The sequence below is a fragment of the Ranitomeya variabilis genome, chromosome 5 (genome assembly GCF_051348905.1).
Source record: "Ranitomeya variabilis isolate aRanVar5 chromosome 5, aRanVar5.hap1, whole genome shotgun sequence".
NCBI classification, from domain to species: Eukaryota; Metazoa; Chordata; class Amphibia; order Anura; family Dendrobatidae; genus Ranitomeya; species Ranitomeya variabilis.
The window spans coordinates 44459732-44478742 of NC_135236.1; the positions used below are offsets into that span (position 1 = coordinate 44459732).

Here is a 19011-nt window from a genome sequence, read left to right on the forward strand (position 1 = left end):
TTGACACGGGGTACACACAAAATGTGAATCTAAGTGGACAGATTCAAGGGTGAGCCTCCCACTCTACCCAACAAACACAGACATTAGTTCTAAACCAGGGCATACTTCACACACAGACCACAGATTGTCTACCCTGAAAGTCTCCTGGGATACTCATCCCTAACACATAACTGGTAAGCTGAATTTACATTTTTTTCGTTTTTTTTTGCATAGCCTCTTACTGTTACTTGTCTCTCAAACCACACAAATAAGCTTTACTGCTCCTCCACCACCACTTCCAAACAATATCTCAACTTTGCTCCTTCCTGTTATTCCTGTTAGTACTTGCCCTTATCAACTCCCAATAGAGAGACTAATGTTTGTTTGTGGTCCATCATTTAACTCTCTTGTACCCTTCATGACAGTAAACCCTGCCTGGGATCTAGTCCCATGCACTTGGTGCTCCTTTTATCTCCTGCCAATCCATTTCCTGTCTATCTACCCTCTGCCTAAATTATCCAGTTCCAAATATTACTAATTATGTACATAGCTTTCCATAACCCGTCCCCTCCACACAAAACTGGTGTAATCTCCCCTCCAACCACAACCTAGCCAACATGTCATCTCCAGTCTTAACAAGACCTCCTTCTTTGCTCTCCTCACAAAACAATTTGTAAGAATCCTCCCCTGCATCACGTTCCTCTCGAATTCATTACCCGAACCAGGAAACCTCTCTTACTCATAAAACAATCAAACCTGAAAGCTGATCTCTTCAGAAAAGTTTTTAGCTTACAATAACCGTGGCATCACTGCACGTCCATACAAACGTCTTCCCTCACGTGTTTTCTTTGATCCCTTCCCATGTACTTTGTAAGCCCTTGCAGACAGAGTGGCAGTTTGTCTCTTCCTTAGTTCATGTTTATAGTGCATGATTTTTTTTTATATTATGCTATATACTTGTCTACTTTGGACACATTATATGTAAAGAACGATCACTGGAGGAACACTTCATCGTTGGAAGAATAGAAGGAACAAGGCGAAGGGGAAGGCTGTTATGATTCTAGTGGTAGAGAATCACTGGTATTCAGACTAAGTCTGCAAAAACATAGAACTGCTCTAGGGAGGTGGAAACTAGGCTAACCGCATACCTGATCCTAACATACTAGAAGTAGCCGGTGAACGTGCCTACGTTGATTCTAGACGTCTCAGGCCAGCCGAAGAACTGACTACCCCTAGAGGGAAAATAAGACCTCACTTGCCTCCAGAGAAATTAACCCCAAAGATATAGAAAGCCCCCAACAAATAATAACGGTGAGGCAAGAGGAAAACACAAACGTAGAGATGAACTAGATTCAGCAAAGTGAGGCCCACTAATCTAGATAGGCAGAAAATAGAAAGTGAACTATGCGGTCAGCATAAAACCCTGCAAAAACATCCACGCTGAGTAATCAAGAACCCCCACACCGACTGACGGTGTGAGGGGAGAATATCAGCACCCTAGAGCTTCCAGCGAGCCAGAAAATCACATTTTGAGCAAGCTGAACAAAAAACACTAATAATGCAAATGATCCAAAGTATGCAAACAGGACTTAGCTTTTCTTGCATGAGACAGATGGCAAGGAATCAGGAGGAGACCAAATAGGACTGAACACATCGATACCAGGCAAGAGTCCTAAGGAGGACTATATAGGGAACACCCACAGATTAATGGAACAGCTTAAGTCCAGGCCTGCAGAAAGACATGACTCATACAATACCATTAGTGACCACAAGAGGGATCCCCGAAACACAGTTCACAACAGTACCCCCCCCTTGAGGAGGGGTCACCGAACCCTCACCAAGACCCCCAGGGCGATCAGGATGAGCAGCGTGAAAGGCATGAACCAAATCAGCCGCATGAACATCAGAGGCGACAACCCAGGAATTATCCTCCTGACCATAGCCCTTCCACTTAACCAAATACTAAAGACGACATCTAGAGATACGAGAATCCAAGATCTTCTCTACTACGTACTCCAACTCGCCCTCAACCAAAACCGGGGCAGGAGGCTCAACAGCAGGAACCACAGGCACCACGTACCGCCGCAACAAGGACCTATGGAACACATTATGAATAGCAAATGACGCTGGAAGGTCCAAATGAAAAGACACCGGGTTAAGGATTTCCAAAATCTTATAAGGACCAATAAAGCGAGGCTTGAACTTAGGAGAGGAGACCTTCAAAGGAACATGCCGAGAAGACAACCAAACCAAATCCCCAACACGAAGTCGGGGACCCACACCGCGGCGGCGGTTGGCAAAACGCTGAGCCGTCTCCTGTGACAATTTCAAATTGTCCACCACATGGTTCCAAATCTGCTGCAACCTATCCACCACCGAATCCACCCCAGGACAGTCAGAAGGTTCAACCTGGCCCGAGGAAAAACGAGGATGAAAACCAGAATTGCAGAAAAAGGGCGAAACCAAAGTGGCAGAACTAGCCCTATTATTAAGGGCAAACTCGGCCAGAGGCAAAAAGGTCACCCAATCATCCTGATCAGCAGAAACAAAACATCTTAAATAAGTTTCCAACGTCTGATTAGTTCGCTCGGTTTGGCCATTAGTCTGAGGATGAAAAGCCGATGAGAACGACAAGTCAATACCCATCTTAGCACAAAAGGATCGCCAGAATCTGGACACAAACTGGGATCCTCTGTCAGACACAATATTCTCAGGGATGCCGTGCAAACGAACCACATTCTGAAAGAACAAAGGAACCAAATCGGAGGAAGAAGGCAACTTAGGTAAGGGCACCAAATGGACCATTTTAGAAAAACGATCACACACCACCCAGATGACAGACATCTTCTGAGATACTGGAAGATCCGAAATGAAATCCATGGAAATGTGCATCCAAGGCCTCTTCGGGATAGGCAAGGGCAACAGCAACCCGCTGGCACGAGAACAGCAAGGCTTAGCCCGAGCACAAATCCCACAGGACTGCACAAAGGAATGCACATCCCGCGACAAGGAAGGCCACCAAAAGGACCTAGCCACCAAATCTCTGGTACCAAAAATCCCAGGATGCCCTGCCAACACCGAAGAATGAACCTCGGAAATAACTCTGCTGGTCCATCTATCAGGGACAAACAGTCTCTCTGGTGGGCAACGATCAGGTCTATCAGCCTGAAACTTCTGCAGCACTCGTCGCAAATCTGGGGAAATGGCAGACAAAATCACTCCCTCTCTGAGAATACCAGCCGGTTCTGAGACTCCCGAAGAGTCAGGCACAAAACTCCTAGAAAGCGCATCAGCCTTCACGTTCTTCGAACCAGGCAGGTATGAGACCACAAAGTCAAAGCGGGAGAAAAACAACGACCAAGGAGCCTGTCTAGGATTCAGACGCTTGGCAGACTCGAGATAAATCAGATTTTTATGATCAGTCAAGACCACCACACGATGCTTAGCTCCCTCGAGCCAATGTCGCCACTCCTCAAATGCCCACTTCATAGCCAACAACTCCCGATTACCAACATCATAGTTCCGCTCAGCAGGCGAAAATTTTCTGGAAAAGAAAGCACATGGCTTCATCACAGAGCCATCAGAGCTTCTCTGCGACAAAACGGCCCCCGCACCAATCTCAGAAGCATCAACTTCAACCTGGAAGGGAAGAAAGACATCTGGCTGGCACAAGACTGGCGCTGAAGTAAACCGGTGCTTCAGCTCCCGAAAGGCCTCCATGGCCGCAGGAGACCAATTAGCAACATCAGAACCTTTCTTGGTCATATCCGTCAAAGGTTTAACTACGCTAGAAAAATTAGCGATAAAACGACGGTAAAAATTGGCAAAGCCCAAGAACTTCTGAAGGCTCTTAACAGACGTGGGCTGAGTCCAGTCATGAATGGCACGGACCTTGACTGGGTCCATCTCCACAGTAGAAGGGGAAAAAATAAAACCCCAAAAAGAAACCTTCTGTACTCCAAAGAGACATTTTGAGCCCTTCACAAAGAAAGCATTATCATGCAGAACCTGAAACACCATCCTGACCTGGTTCACATGGGACTCCCAATCATCAGAAAAAACCAAAATATCATCCAGATAAACAATCATAAATTTATCCAGATATTTCCGGAAGATATCATGCATGAAAGACTGAAACACAGAAGGAGCATTAGAGAGTCCAAAAGGCATCACCAAGTACTCAAAATGACCCTCGGGCGTATTAAATGCTGTTTTCCATTCATCTCCCTGCTTTATGCGCACAAGGTTATACGCACCACGAAGATCTATCTTGGTGAACCAACTGGCACCCTTAATCCGAGCAAACAAATCAGACAACAGTGGCAAAGGATATTGAAATTTGACAGTGATCTTATTCAGAAGACGATAATCTATACAAGGTCTCAAAGACCCGTCCTTCTTGGCCACAAAAAAGAATCCTGCACCAAGAGGGGAAGAGGATGGGCGAATATGTCCCTTCTCCATAGACTCCTTAATATAACTCCGCATCGCGGCATGCTCTGGTACCGACAAATTAAAGAGTCGACCCTTAGGAAATTTACTACCAGGAATCAAATTTATAGCACAATCACAGTCCCTATGAGGAGGAAGGGCACTGGACTTGGGCTCACTAAATACATCCTGGTAATCTGACAAAAACTCAGGGGTCTCAGAAGGAGTAGAAGAAGCAATAGACACCACCGGAGTATCATCATGAATCCCCCGACAACCCCAACTTGACACAGTCATAGCTTTCCAATCCAAAACTGGATTATGGATCTGTAGCCATGGCAGACCCAAAATGACCACATCATGCAAATCATGCAGAACAAGGAAGCAAATAACCTCCTGATGTACAGGAGTCATGCACATGGTCACCTGCATCCAATACTGAGGTTTATTCTCCGCCAATGGCGTAGCATCAATTCCTCTAAGAGGAATAGAAAATTCCAAAGGCTCCAGGACAAAACCACAGCGCCTGGCAAACGACAAATCCATAAGACTCAGAGCAGCACCAGAATCCACAAAAGCCATGACTGGGTAGGAAGATAATGAACAAATTAAGGTCACAGACAAAATAAATTTAGGCTGCAAAGTACCAATGGTGACAGGATTAACAACTCTTTTTAAGCGCTTAGAGCATGCTGAGATAACATGCGTTGAATCACCACAGTAAAAACACAACCCCTCTTGACGTCTATGATTTTGCCGTTCGGCTCTGGTCAGAATTCTGTCACATTGCATAGTATCAGGTGTCCGTTCAGACAGCACCGCCAAAGGATTAGCAGATTTGCGCTCCCGCAAACGCCGATCAATTTGAATGGCCAGAGCCATTGAATCATTCAGACCTGTAGGGATAGGAAACCCCACCATCACATTCTTAATGGCTTCAGAAAGACCATTTCTGAAATTTGCAGCCAGGGCACACTCATTCCATTGAGTAAGCACGGACCATTTCCGAAATTTTTGACAATACACCTCAGCTTCGTCCTGACCTTGAGATATAGCTAGCAATGCTTTTTCAGCTTGATTTTCAAGATTAGGCTCCTCATAAAGCAAACCAAGCGCCAGAAAAAACGCATCGACATCCACCAATGCGGGATCTCCTGGCGCCAGAGAGAAAGCCCAATCTTGAGGGTCACCACGTAAGAAGGAGATAACAATTTTAACTTGCTGAGTGGAATCACCAGAGGAATGAGGTCTCAGAGACAGAAACAATCTACAATTATTCCTAATATTCGGGAACTTAGATCTATCTCCAAAAAATAGCTCAGGGATAGGTATTTTTGGTTCAGACATAGGACTATGAGTGACAAAATCCTGAATGCTTTGCACCCTTGCAGCAAGCTGATCCACACAAGAAGTCAGAGTCTGAAGATCCATGTCTGCAGCAGAGCTCAAAACCACTCAGAGTATAAGGGGATGGAAGAAGCTAGACAGACTGCAGCAAAAAAAAACAAAACCCTCAGAACTTCTTTTTAATCCCGCTTCTGCGATGCATTAAACATTTCCTTTTTGGCCTGGTATACTGTTATGATTCTAGTGGTAGAGAATCACTGGTATTCAGACTAAGTCTGCAAAAACATAGAACTGCTCTAGGGAGGTGGAAACTAGGCTAACCGCATACCTGATCCTAACACACAACTAGAAGTAGCCGGTGAACGTGCCTACGTTGATTCTAGACGTCTCGAGCCAGCCGGAGAACTGACTACCCCTAGAGGGAAAATAAGACCTCACTTGCCTCCAGAGAAATTAACCCCAAAGATATAGAAAGCCCCCAACAAATAATAACGGTGAGGCAAGAGGAAAACACAAACGTAGAGATGAACTAGATTCAGCAAAGTGAGGCCCACTAATCTAGATAGGCAGAAAATAGAAAGTGAACTATGCGGTCAGCAGAAAACCCTGCAAAAACATCCACGCTGAGTAATCAAGAACCCCCACACCGACTGACGGTGTGAGGGGAGAATATCAGCACCCTAGAGCTTCCAGCGAGCTAGAAAATCACATTTTGAGCAAGCTGAACAAAAAACACTAATAATGCAAATGATCCAAAGTATGCAAACAGGACTTAGCTTTTCTTGCATGAGACAGATGGCAAGAAATCAGGAGGAGAACAAATAGGACTGAACACATCGATACCAGGCAAGAGACTGAGTCCTAAGGAGGACTATATAGGGAACACCCACAGATTAATGGAACAGCTGAAGTCCAGGCCTGCAGAAAGACATGACTCATACAATACCATTAGTGACCACAAGAGGGAGCCCCAAAACACAGTTCACAACAGAAGGCCAGCAAACTGATGGCTTGACACTATCAAGATAATGGCAGAAAAGACTTTGGTGGAACTATTTAGACTGTTGGAGTCACTAGTGAATGGAGCAAAGGTAGAGCTTGTACACCTCATCTCCATTCTCTATAGGACTGTACTGACCTACATGCTTGGCTTTTTCTCTATACAGTCATATCTCTTCCTGAAATCAGTGGGGTCCCATTGGTCATATTCCCAGTGATCAATAAGTTATCTCATATCCTATCATATTAGCTTGGTGCAATCAGAGGCAGACTTGTGTAACTTGGTTTGTTATTTTCTGGTTGAAAATGTATTATGTTTGAACTGAGTATTCTTGAGCACGCCGCACCTGCTAAATCCCTCTGACTTTTGTCATCTATTGTGCTTAAGAGCAAAGTCGTTCAGAAATGACAGTACACATATGGATTGCACCATAACTTTAGATTTTTATTTGACAATAAAAGAGCCTCAATTGTAATAAGTTCACACGTGATATTGCTATTTCAAATCTTTTATAGATGTCTGTCAAATTCTAGTTGGTAGCCCAACTATCAAAATCTAAAATGCTGGACCCTTTTCTTCTTGATGTCCTATAGTACATGCAGAAACATAGGCTACTAGATTTGAAAATGCCAAACCTTATGCTCTCTAGAGAGGTCACTGAGAATTAGCGCACTTGTTGAAGTGCTCAGATCCTGACCATTTCTGAGAGTCAGTACAGTCACTCATCAGCCAAAAACTTCTGTGTTTGAGAGATCATATCACAAGCCATAAACTTTATTTTGCCCCAAAACTTACCAAACTCAACTCGCTCGGTGATGCTCTCACAGAGGGACCCATAGAATACTGGATCACATATGCACTTATTGCCATCAAACGTTCCCCCGTTTTCACACTCCACTAAAAATGCAAAATAATTAAAATATTAAGAAAATTCTAAATGATAAAAGTATACAATGGAAAGTTTATTGTGAGGACAATAGGAGAGTTGTGGAAGGCTTTGGAACATCGTTTATCCTTGAAAGACTTTGAGGAGAGGATTCATCTTGAGGAACCTTTCTAAAAATGTCCTCTCATCTCAGCTGAATACTTTGCCAGAGAAATCTTTGGCTTACACTCCTCAAAGCCTCTCCTTATAACTACTCAGTCCTCCTCCTCCAAAACCAGCTTTTGCACCACTACAGAAAAATAACTTTAATCTCTACTATCCAGATCATATCTCGCCACCTGTGCCCTTGACCTGATCCTGTACCACTTCATCCCTACTCTAACCCATCTCTTCAACCTATCACTAACAACTGGTGTTTTCCCATCATGTTTTAAACATGTTACAATCATACCCATCCTCAAAAAACCCTCCTTTGACCTATCCTCTATGTCTAACTATTTCCCAACTATCTCTTCTCCCCTAAGCCTCAAATCTACTGGAACAACACTTTCATCTTGAACTGTCCTCTCAACTCTCCGCCTGCTCCACCACAGATGTATAAGCACATCCATTCGCCGTCCAATTCTTTCCCCAAGTAGTTTTCAGTGTGCATTGTACACATCATCTCTGGACTGCACAAAGTGGCTTCTGGTGTTCCAACATTTGGGCTACACACAGATCCTCTATCTAATAACTTTTACTTTTATGGACAACATTGAAATGAAAGGCAATATGGTGACATGAAAGAGCAAACACTCCAGTAATTCTGATAATAAAACTAGCACTCACCAATCTAAATAGAACATTACATAATTTACTGAGATTTTTTTTTTACAGTTTATGTACAGAAGAACCCTTTAAGTAATTTTGAATTTACACTACTTTACATTTTTCGGAGGTGAGTGAAGTTTTGATAGCAGTTATTCAAAACCATCAAGAAGATTGTTTCCAGATACAATTGAGGGGCATTTACTTTATCCCAGATCAGGCTGGTGTTAAAGGTTTGGTGTAGAGATAAAGCTATTAACACAGCAAAAAAAGGCAACTACGGTAAGAAATTGCACCCTCCAGGAATTGGCAGGTTGAGATTGTCTGTCTCATCAGTATTTTGCACCTGTGTTGCCTCCATCTTTACTACATGAGTTTGCTCCATCCTGTGCATTAGCTTCTGTGATCTAGGCAGATAAACATTGTTGCCCTTTTTTGTTGTATTAATTCTTGATTTTGGAGGGGAATTTAAAGACCTCTTTATGAGGCTTTGCTTTTTATTTTAGCATAGAAATAAAAGTTACCATAATGTGCAGAGAATAAAAATCGGTCCTGAATATTAAATGCAAACCAAATTTTTACAATCCACTAGTCAGATCTGTTAATGCATCTGTGGTGGCATTACATGACCAGGAGAGCTTCGTTTGAGAAGGTCTCCTCCTGACCATCACCTAAAACTGCCCAGGGTATTAAATAGGAGCTGCCAGAAACCTGCAAACGTTAATACAATTTACTCACGATCTGAAGATGCAGTTGTCCTCCTTACAGTAGTAGCTTTTGAAGTTGTTGGTAATGCTGGTGGTACTGTGTTGGATGCAGTGATGGCTTCAGTAGCAGCACCTTGTCTTGTTGTTGCAGCAGCAGGAGTTGCTTCACCTATAGTTTTAGTAGTTACATAAGATGTGCCTACTGTTATTATAGGAGTTATAGGAGTTATTACAGGTGGTGTTACACCACTATGGGTAACTTTTTGAGTTCCAGTTGTACCACTAACGTCAGTTATATCTGTTCTAGTTGCTCCAGTTTCTGTATTTGTTGCATAGAATGTTGTTCTTTGACTTCCATCTGATGCTATTGATTCTGTATTAGTTTTATCAGTCACACTGGCTGTGTCTGTTTCACTTGATGTAAATGATTCAGTTATTATATTGGTTACAGACGAAGATCCTATTGTTCCTATGTCAGATGGACCATCAGTTCCTTGTGATGATCCTGTTTCAGGTGATCCATTAGTTATTGGTACTGATCCTATTTCTGTTGACACATCTGTTACTGGTAATGATCCTGTTTCAGTGGATTCATTAGTTACAGCTGATGATCCTACTTCAGTTGATCCATAGGTTAGAGATGATGGTCCTGTTTCAGTTGATCCATCAGTTAGAGATGATGGTCCTGTTTCAGTTGATCCATCAGTTACAGATGATGATCCTGTTTCAGTTGATCCATCAGTTACAGATGATGATCCTGTTTCAGTTGATCCATCAGTTACAGATGATGATCCTGTTTCAGTTGATCCATAACTTACAGATGACGATCCTGTTTCAGTTGACCTATCAGTTACAGATGAAGATCCTGTTACAGTTGATCCATAACTTACAGATGATGATTCTGTTTCAGTTGATCCATCAGTTACCGATGATGATCCTATTTCAGTTGATCCATCAGTTACAGATGATGATCCTGTTTCAGTTGATCTATCAGTTACAGATGAAGATCCTGTTACAGTTGATCCATAACTTACAGATGATGACTCTGTTTCAGTTGATCCATCAGTTACAGATGATGATCCTGTTTCAGTTGATCCATAACTTACAGATGATGATCCTGTTTCAGTTGATCCATAACTTACAGATGATGATTCTGTTTCAGTTGATCCATCAGTTACCGATGATGATCCTATTTCAGTTGATCCATCAGTTACAGATGATGATCCTGTTTCAGTTGATCCATAACTTATAGATGATGATCCTGTTTCAGTTGATCTATCAGTTACAGATGATGATCCTGTTTCAGTTGATCCATAACTTACAGATGATGTTCCTGTTTCAGTTGATCCATCAGTTACCGATGATGATTCTGTTTCAGTTGATCCATCAGTTACCAATGATGATCCTGTTTCAGTTGATCCATCAGTTACAGATGATGATCCTGTTTCAGTTGATCCATAACTGATAGATGATGAACCTGTTTCAGTTGATCCATCAGTTACAGATGATGATCCTGTTTCAGTTGATCCATAACTTACAGATGATGATCCTGTTTCAGTTGATCCATAACTTACAGATGATGATCCTGTTTCAGTTGATCCACCAGTTACCGATGATGATCCTGTTTCAGTTGTTCCATAACTTATAGATGGTGATCCTGTTTCAGTTGATCCATCAGTTACCGATGATGATCCTGTTTCTGTTGATCCATAACTTACAGATGATGATCCTGTGTCAGTTGATCCAACAGTTACAGATGATGATCCTGTTACAGATGATCCATAACTTATAGATGATGATCCTGTTTCAGCTGATCCATCAGTTACAGATGATGATCCTGTTTCAGTTGATCCATCAGTTACAGATGATGACCCTGTTTCAGTTGAGCCATCAGTTACCAATGATGATCCTGTTTCAGTTGATCCATCAGTTACAAATGAAGATCCTTTTACAGTTGATTCATAACTTACAGATGATGATTCTGTTTCAGTTGATCCATCACTTACAGATGATGATCCTGTTTCAGTTGATCCATAACTTACAGATGATGATCCTGCTTCAATTGATCCATCAGTTACAGATGATGATCCTGTTTCAGTTGATCCATAACTTACAGATGATAATCCTGTTTCAGTTGATCCATAACTTACAGATGATGACTCTGTTTCAGTTGATCCATCAGTTACAGATGACGATCCTGTTTCGGTTGATCCATCAGTAACCGATGATGATCCTGTTTCAGTTGATCCATAACTTACATATGATGATTCTGTTTCAGTTGATCCATAACTTACAGATGATGACTCTGTTTCAGTTGATCCATCAGTTACCGATGATGTTTCTGTTTCGGTTGATCCATCAGTTACAGATGATGATCCTGTTTCAGTTGATCCATAACTTACAGATGATGACTCTGTTTCAGTTGATCCATCAGTTACAGATGATGATCCTGTTTCAGTTGATCCATAGCTTACAGATGATGATCCTGTTTTAGTTGGTCCATAACTTACAGATGATGACTCTGTTTCAGTTGATCCATCAGTTACCGATGATGATCCTGTTTCAGTTGATCCATCAGTTACAGATGATGAATCTGTTTCAGATGATCCATCAGTTACAGATGATGATCCTGTTTCCGTTGATCCATCAGTTACAGATGATGATCCTGCTTCAGTTGATCCATAACTTACAGATGATGACTCTGTTTCAGTTGATCCATCAGTTACCGATGATGATCCTGTTTCAGTTGATCCATCAGTTACCAATGATGATCCTGTTTCAGTTGATCCATCAGTTACAAATGAAGATCCTTTTACAGTTGATCCATAACTTACAGATGATGATTCTGTTTCAGTTGATCCATCACTTACAGATGATGATCCTGTTTCGGTTGATCCATCAGTAACCGATGATGATCCTGTTTCAGTTGATCCATAACTTACATATGATGATCCTGTTTCAGTTGATCCATAACTTACAGATGATGACTCTGTTTCAGTTGATCCATCAGTTACCGATGATGCTTCTGTTTCGGTTGATCCATCAGTTACAGATGATGATCCTGTTTCAGTTGATCCATAACTTACAGATGATGACTCTGTTTCAGTTGATCCATCAGTTACAGATGATGATCCTGTTTCCGTTGATCCATAACTTACAGATGATGATCCTGTTTTAGTTGGTCCATAACTTGCAGATGATGACTCTGTTTCAGTTGATCCATAAGTTACCGATGATGATCCTGTTTCAGTTGATCCATCAGTTACAGATGATGAATCTGTTTCACATGATCCATCAGTTACAGATGATGATCCTGTTTCAGTTGATCCATCAGTTACAGATGATGATCCTGCTTCAGTTGATCCATAACTTACAGATGATGACTCTTTTTCAGTTGATCCATCAGTTACCGATGATGATCTTGTTTCAGTTGATCCATAACTTACAGATGATGACTCTGTTTCAGTTGATCCATCAGTTACAGATGATGATCCTGTTTCAGTTGATCCATAACTTACAGATGATGATCCTGTTTCAGTTGATCCATAACTTACAGATGATGACTCTGTTTCAGTTGATCCATCAGTTACCAATGATGATCCTGTTTCAGTTGATCCATCAGTTACAGATGATGAATCTGTTTCAGATGATCCATCAGTTACAGATGATCCTGTTTCCGTTGATCCATCAGTTACATATGATGATCCTTTTTCAGTTGATCCATAACTTACAGATGATGTCTCTGTTTCAATTGATTCATCAGTTACCGATGATGTTTCTGATTCGGTTGATCCATCAGTTACCGATGATGATCCTGTTTCAGTTGATCCATAACTTACAGATGATTCTGTTTCAGTTGATCCATCAGTTACCGATGATGATTCTGTTTCAGTTGATCCATCAGTTACAGGTGATGATCCTGTTTCAGTTGATCCATAACTTACAGTTGATGATCCTGTTTCAGTTGATCCATCAGTTACCGATGATGATCCTGTTTCAATTAATCCATAACTTACAGATGATGATCCTGTTTCATTTGATCCATCAGTTACCGATGATGATTCTGTTTCAGTTGATCCATCAGTTACAGATGATGATAATGTTTCAGTTGATCCATAACTTACAGATGATGATTGTGTTTCAGTTGATTCATAACTTACAGATGATGATCCTGTTTCAGTTGATCCATAACTTGCAGATGATGATCCTGTTTCAGTTGATCCATCAGTTACAGATGATGAATCTGTTTCAGATGATCCATCAGTTACAGATGATGATCCTGTTTCCGTTGATCCATCAGTTACAGATGATGATCCTGTTTCAGTTGATCCATAACTTACAGATGATGATCCTGCTTCAATTGATCCATCAGTTACAGATGATGATCCTGTTTCAGTTGATCCATAACTTACAGATGATAATCCTGTTTCAGTTGATCCATAACTTTCAGATGATAATCCTGTTTCAGTTGATCCATAACTTACAGATGATGACTCTGTTTCAGTTGATCCATCAGTTACAGATGACGATCCTGTTTCGGTTGATCCATCAGTAACCGATGATGATCCTGTTTCGGTTGATCCATCAGTAACCGATGATGATCCTGTTTCAGTTGATCCATAACTTACATATGATGATTCTGTTTCAGTTGATCCATCAGTTACAGGTGATGATCCTGTTTCAGTTGATCCATAACTTACAGTTGATGATCCTGTTTCAGTTGATCCATCAGTTACCGATGATGATCCTGTTTCAATTAATCCATAACTTACAGATGATGATCCTGTTTCATTTGATCCATCAGTTACCGATGATGATTCTGTTTCAGTTGATCCATCAGTTACAGATGATGATAATGTTTCAGTTGATCCATAACTTACAGATGATGATTCTGTTTCAGTTGATTCATAACTTACAGATGATGATCCTGTTTCAGTTGATCCATAACTTGCAGATGATGATCCTGTTTCAGTTGATCCATCAGTTACAGATGATGAATCTGTTTCAGATGATGCATCAGTTACAGATGATGATCCTGTTTCCGTTGATCCATCAGTTAAAGATGATGATCCTGTTTCAGTTGATCCATAACTTACAGATGATGACTCTGTTTCAGTTGATCCATCAGTTACCGATGATGATCCTGTTTCAGTTGATCTATCAGTTACAGATGATTCTGTTTCAGTTGATCCATCAGTTACCGATGATGATTCTGTTTCAGTTGATCCATCAGTTACAGGTGATGATCCTGTTTCAGTTGATCCATAACTTACAAATGATGATCCAGTTTCAGTTGATCCATCAGTTACCGATGATGATCCTGTTTCAATTGATCCATAACTTACAGATGATGATCCTGTTTCATTTGATCCATCAGTTACCGATGATGATTCTGTTTCAGTTGATCCATCAGTTACAGATGATGATAATGTTTCAGTTGATCCATAACTTACAGATGATGATTCTATTTCAGTTGATTCATAACTTACAGATGATGATCCTGTTTCAGTTGATCCATAACTTGCAGATGATGATCCTGTTTCAGTTGATCCATCAGTTACAGATGATGAGTCTGTTTCAGATGATCCATCAGTTACAGATGATGATCCTGCTTCCGTTGATCCATCAGTTAAAGATGATGATCCTGTTTCAGTTGATCCATAACTTACAGATGATGACTCTGTTTCAGTTGATCCATCAGTTACCGATGATGATCCTGTTTCAGTTGATCTATCAGTTACAGATGATGACTCTGTTTCAGTTGATCCATCAGTTACAGATGATGATCCTGTTTCAGTTGATCCATAACTTACAGATGATGATCCTGTTTCCGTTGATCCATCAGTTACAGATGATGATCCTGTTTCAGTTGATCTATAACTTACAGATGATGACTCTGTTTCAGTTGATCCATCAGTTACAGATGATGATCCTGTTTCGGTTGATCCATCAGTTACAGACGATGATCCTGTTTCATTTGATCCATCAGTTACCGATGATGATCCTGTTTCAGTTGATCCATCAGTTACAGATGATGATCCTGTTTCAGTTGATCCATCAGTTACATATGATGATCCTGTTTCAGTTGATCCATAACTTACAGATGATGTCTCTGTTTCAGTTGATCCATCAGTTACCGATGATGTTTCTGTTTCGGTTGATCCATCAGTTACAGATGATGATCCTGTTTCAGTTGATCCATAACTTGCAGATGATTCTGTTTCAGTTGATCCATCAGTTACCGATGATGATTCTGTTTCAGTTGATCCATCAGTTACAGGTGATGATCCTGTTTCAGTTGATCCATAACTTACAGATGATGATCCTGTTTCAGTTGATCCATCAGTTACCGATGATGATCCTGTTTCAATTGATCCATAACTTACAGATGATGATCCTGTTTCATTTGATCCATCAGTTACCGATGATGATTCTGTTTCAGTTGATCCATCAGTTACAGATGATGATAATGTTTCAGTTGATCCATAACTTACAGATGATGATCCTGTTTCAGTTGATCCATCAGTTACCGATGATGATCCTGTTTCAGTTGATCCATCAGTTACAGATGATGATCCTGTTTCAGTTGATCCATCAGTTACATATGATGATCCTGTTTCAGTTGATCCATAACTTACAGATGATGTCTCTGTTTCAGTTGATCCATCAGTTACCGATGATGTTTCTGTTTCGGTTGATCCATCAGTTACAGATGATCCTTTTTCAGTTGATCCATAACTTGCAGATGATTCTGTTTCAGTTGATCCATAACTTGCAGATGATCCTGTTTCAGTTGATCCATAACTTACAGATGATGATCCTGTTTCAGTTGATCCATAACTTACAGATGATGACTCTGTTTCAGTTGATCCATCAGTTACCGATGATGATCCTGTTTCAGTTGATCCATCAGTTACAGATGATGAATCTGTTTCAGATGATCCATCAGTTACAGATGAAGATCCTGTTTCCGTTGATCCATCAGATACAGATGCTGATCCTGTTTCAGTTGATCCATAACTTACAGATGATGACTCTGTTTCAGTTGATCCATCAGTTACTGATGATGATCCTGTTTCAGTTGATCCATCATTTACAGATGATGACTCTGTTTCAGATGATCCATCAGTTACAGATGATCCTGTTTCTGTTGATCCATCAGTTACAGATGATGATCCTGTTTCAGTTGATCCATAACTTACAGATGATGACTCTGTTTCAGTTGATCCATCAGTTACAGATGATGATCCTGTTTCAGTTGATCCATCAGTTACAGATGATGATCCTGTTTCGGTTGATCTATCAGTTACAGACGATGATCCTGTTTCAGTTGATCCATCAGTTACTGATGATGATCCTGTTTCAATTGATCCATCAGTTACAGATGATGATCCTGTTTCAGTTGATCCATCAGTTACAGATGATGATCCTGTTTCAAGTGATCCATAGCTTACAGATGATGATCCTGTTTCAGTTGATCCATAACTTACAGATGATGATCCTGTTTCAGTTGTATCATAACTTATAGATGATGTTCCTGTTTCAGTTGATCCATAACTTACAGATGATGATCCTGTTTCAGTTGATCCATAACTTACAGATGATGACTGTGTTTCAGTTGATCCATCAGTTACCGATGATGACTCTGTTTCAGTTGATCCATCAGTTACAGATGATGATAATAATTCAGTTGATCCATAACTTACAGATGATCCTGTTTCAGTAGATCCATAACTTACAGATGATGATCCTGTTTCAGTTGATCCATCAGTTACAAATGATGATCCTGTTTCAGTTGATCCATCAGTTACAGATGATGATCCTGTTTCAGTTGATCCTTCAGTTACAGATGATGATCCTGTTTCAGTTGATCCATAACTTACAGATGATGACTCTGTTTCAGTTGGTCCATCAGTTACCGATGATGATCCTGTTTCAGTTGATCCATCAGTTACAGATGATGATGCTATTTCTGTCGATGTTTCAGTTAGAGGTGAAGTACATGGATCTAAAGTGAAGAAAAATTTGTTAGTTTGAGTTCTAAAGTTAGAATTATAGTACTAGTTTATCTTAAAACAAGAATGAATTAATGGATGATGACTAGACGAAGAACAAGCTGTAGAAGCTTTAATTTCTGATGTTTTTTGATGCTAGTAAACTGAATGAGCAAAAAAAATCGAAAAACTATTTGTGTGCATTTCTATCAGCATTACAAAGGAAGAGAGACAAAAACCACAGACCTGGCATTAGTATTAGCCTATTACTCCATCCCCTTGACTGTTATTAATTATATTAAATATCTAAGCATAATAAAATAGCATTAAATAAAAGTGCCCCCCTTAAAAACAGTAAACCACTTTTTCACAATTTTAATATAGTATGTCAAAACTAAATAAGAATGCTCCTACATTTATAACGATCCATCATAAAAAAAGTGACAAATTATTAAAACATTACATTGCAAAGCAAAAAACAATGGTGTAATTTCCTGATTTTTTTCCATTCTCCTGTGTAATGCTGCGGTAGCATCATATGCAGTGAAGAGGCAGTGACCCACAAAGTTCAAACACAGAAGTCTCTTTAATGTGTTATCTTCACACAGAAAAGGTTCCAGTACACTCAAATGCATATAACTTCAGTGCATATAACTATAGGGCATATTATCAGTGTTCAACTCACACCAGTTCATCTCATCTCAGTGCCTGTTTCATAGCACTACACATCATATGGCTTTAGATTGCAGTCCCTAAACAGGCCAGACTTCCCTTTGTCCAGTTTCCCTGGGCAACCGCACAGCATATTAAAGTCTCCAAACACACAGCTTTACATGTTGCAGACACTACACAGGCCAGCCCTCCTCTGACTATTTCCCGTGGGTGTCCTGCATCACTGTATCAAAGTCTCTTTACTCACACAGCCGTACACAGTCCAGGATATCCTCGGGATAGCAGCTGGGCACCATATCCACCTGTTTGCAATTGTTACCCTTGCCTGTCCTCTTTCGGGTGCAGGACATCCACCTCCGGGCACAGGACTGTCCACATCCAACTTCTTCGGGCACAGGACATCCACCTCCGGTTCGCCTCCGGACACAGGACTGTCCACATTTGAGACCAGCACCATGGACGACTTGCATTGCTGTATACGCTGTGGGTGCTAGGCTATTCAGCTGCCCTGGGTGCTGGCTCCACTGGCCTGTGCCTCCATGCACTCAGCCAGCGCTCTGCAGGCCTCTGCTCTGCACAACAGCACACACCAGACTGACCCTGACGTTGCACCTGACACCTGACACACATATACCCCTTGCTGTAGGGTTTTTAAGACACAAACCTGTGGCCTTCAGCCACATGGAAAACCCGGACCAGATATCTGTAACTCTCATGCACACCTATGGACTTCATCCATCTCCATGCATAAGCTGGGGAGAACACACTGTGACCACTGTTGTGATTTTGCTTTTTGCTCCCTCTAGTGGTCATTAGTGATTTGACTCTGGAGCGTCTGTCTTTTTCTATATCCTCACCTGGGCCGTTAGTTCAGGGGCGTTGCTATATAAGCTCCCTGGACCTTCAGTTCAAAGCCTGGCATCGTTGAAATCAGAGCTAATCTGTTGTGCTCTTGTCCTCTGATCCTGGTTCCTGTTTTTCAAGCTAAGTCTGCTTCTTTGCTTTTTGCTTTTGTTTTGTTTGGTATTTTTGTCCAGCTTGTTCCTATCTGTATCCTGACCTTTGCTGGAAGCTCTAGGGGGGCTGGTGTTCTCCCCCCGGACCGTTAGACGGTTCGGGGGTTCTTGAATCTCCAGCGTGGATTTTTATAGGGTTTTTGTTGACCAGATAAGTTATCTTGCTATATTC

At 41.1% G+C, this 19011-nt stretch overlaps 1 protein-coding gene across 1 annotated transcript in view; it reads right to left on the reverse strand.

Moving 5' to 3' along the window:
* The window catches only part of LOC143774829 (uncharacterized), a 122200-nt gene that overhangs the window by 62665 nt on the left and 40524 nt on the right, over positions 1-19011 (reverse strand). Inside the window, exons 7-10 of the mRNA XM_077262598.1 lie at positions 17041-17165; positions 13678-13760; positions 9189-12598; positions 7553-7654 (exon numbers count right to left, since the gene is read on the reverse strand). Of these exons, the coding sequence (XP_077118713.1) occupies positions 7553-7654; positions 9189-12598; positions 13678-13760; positions 17041-17165 (3720 nt within the window). The remainder of the gene's footprint in view (positions 1-7552; positions 7655-9188; positions 12599-13677; positions 13761-17040; positions 17166-19011) is intronic.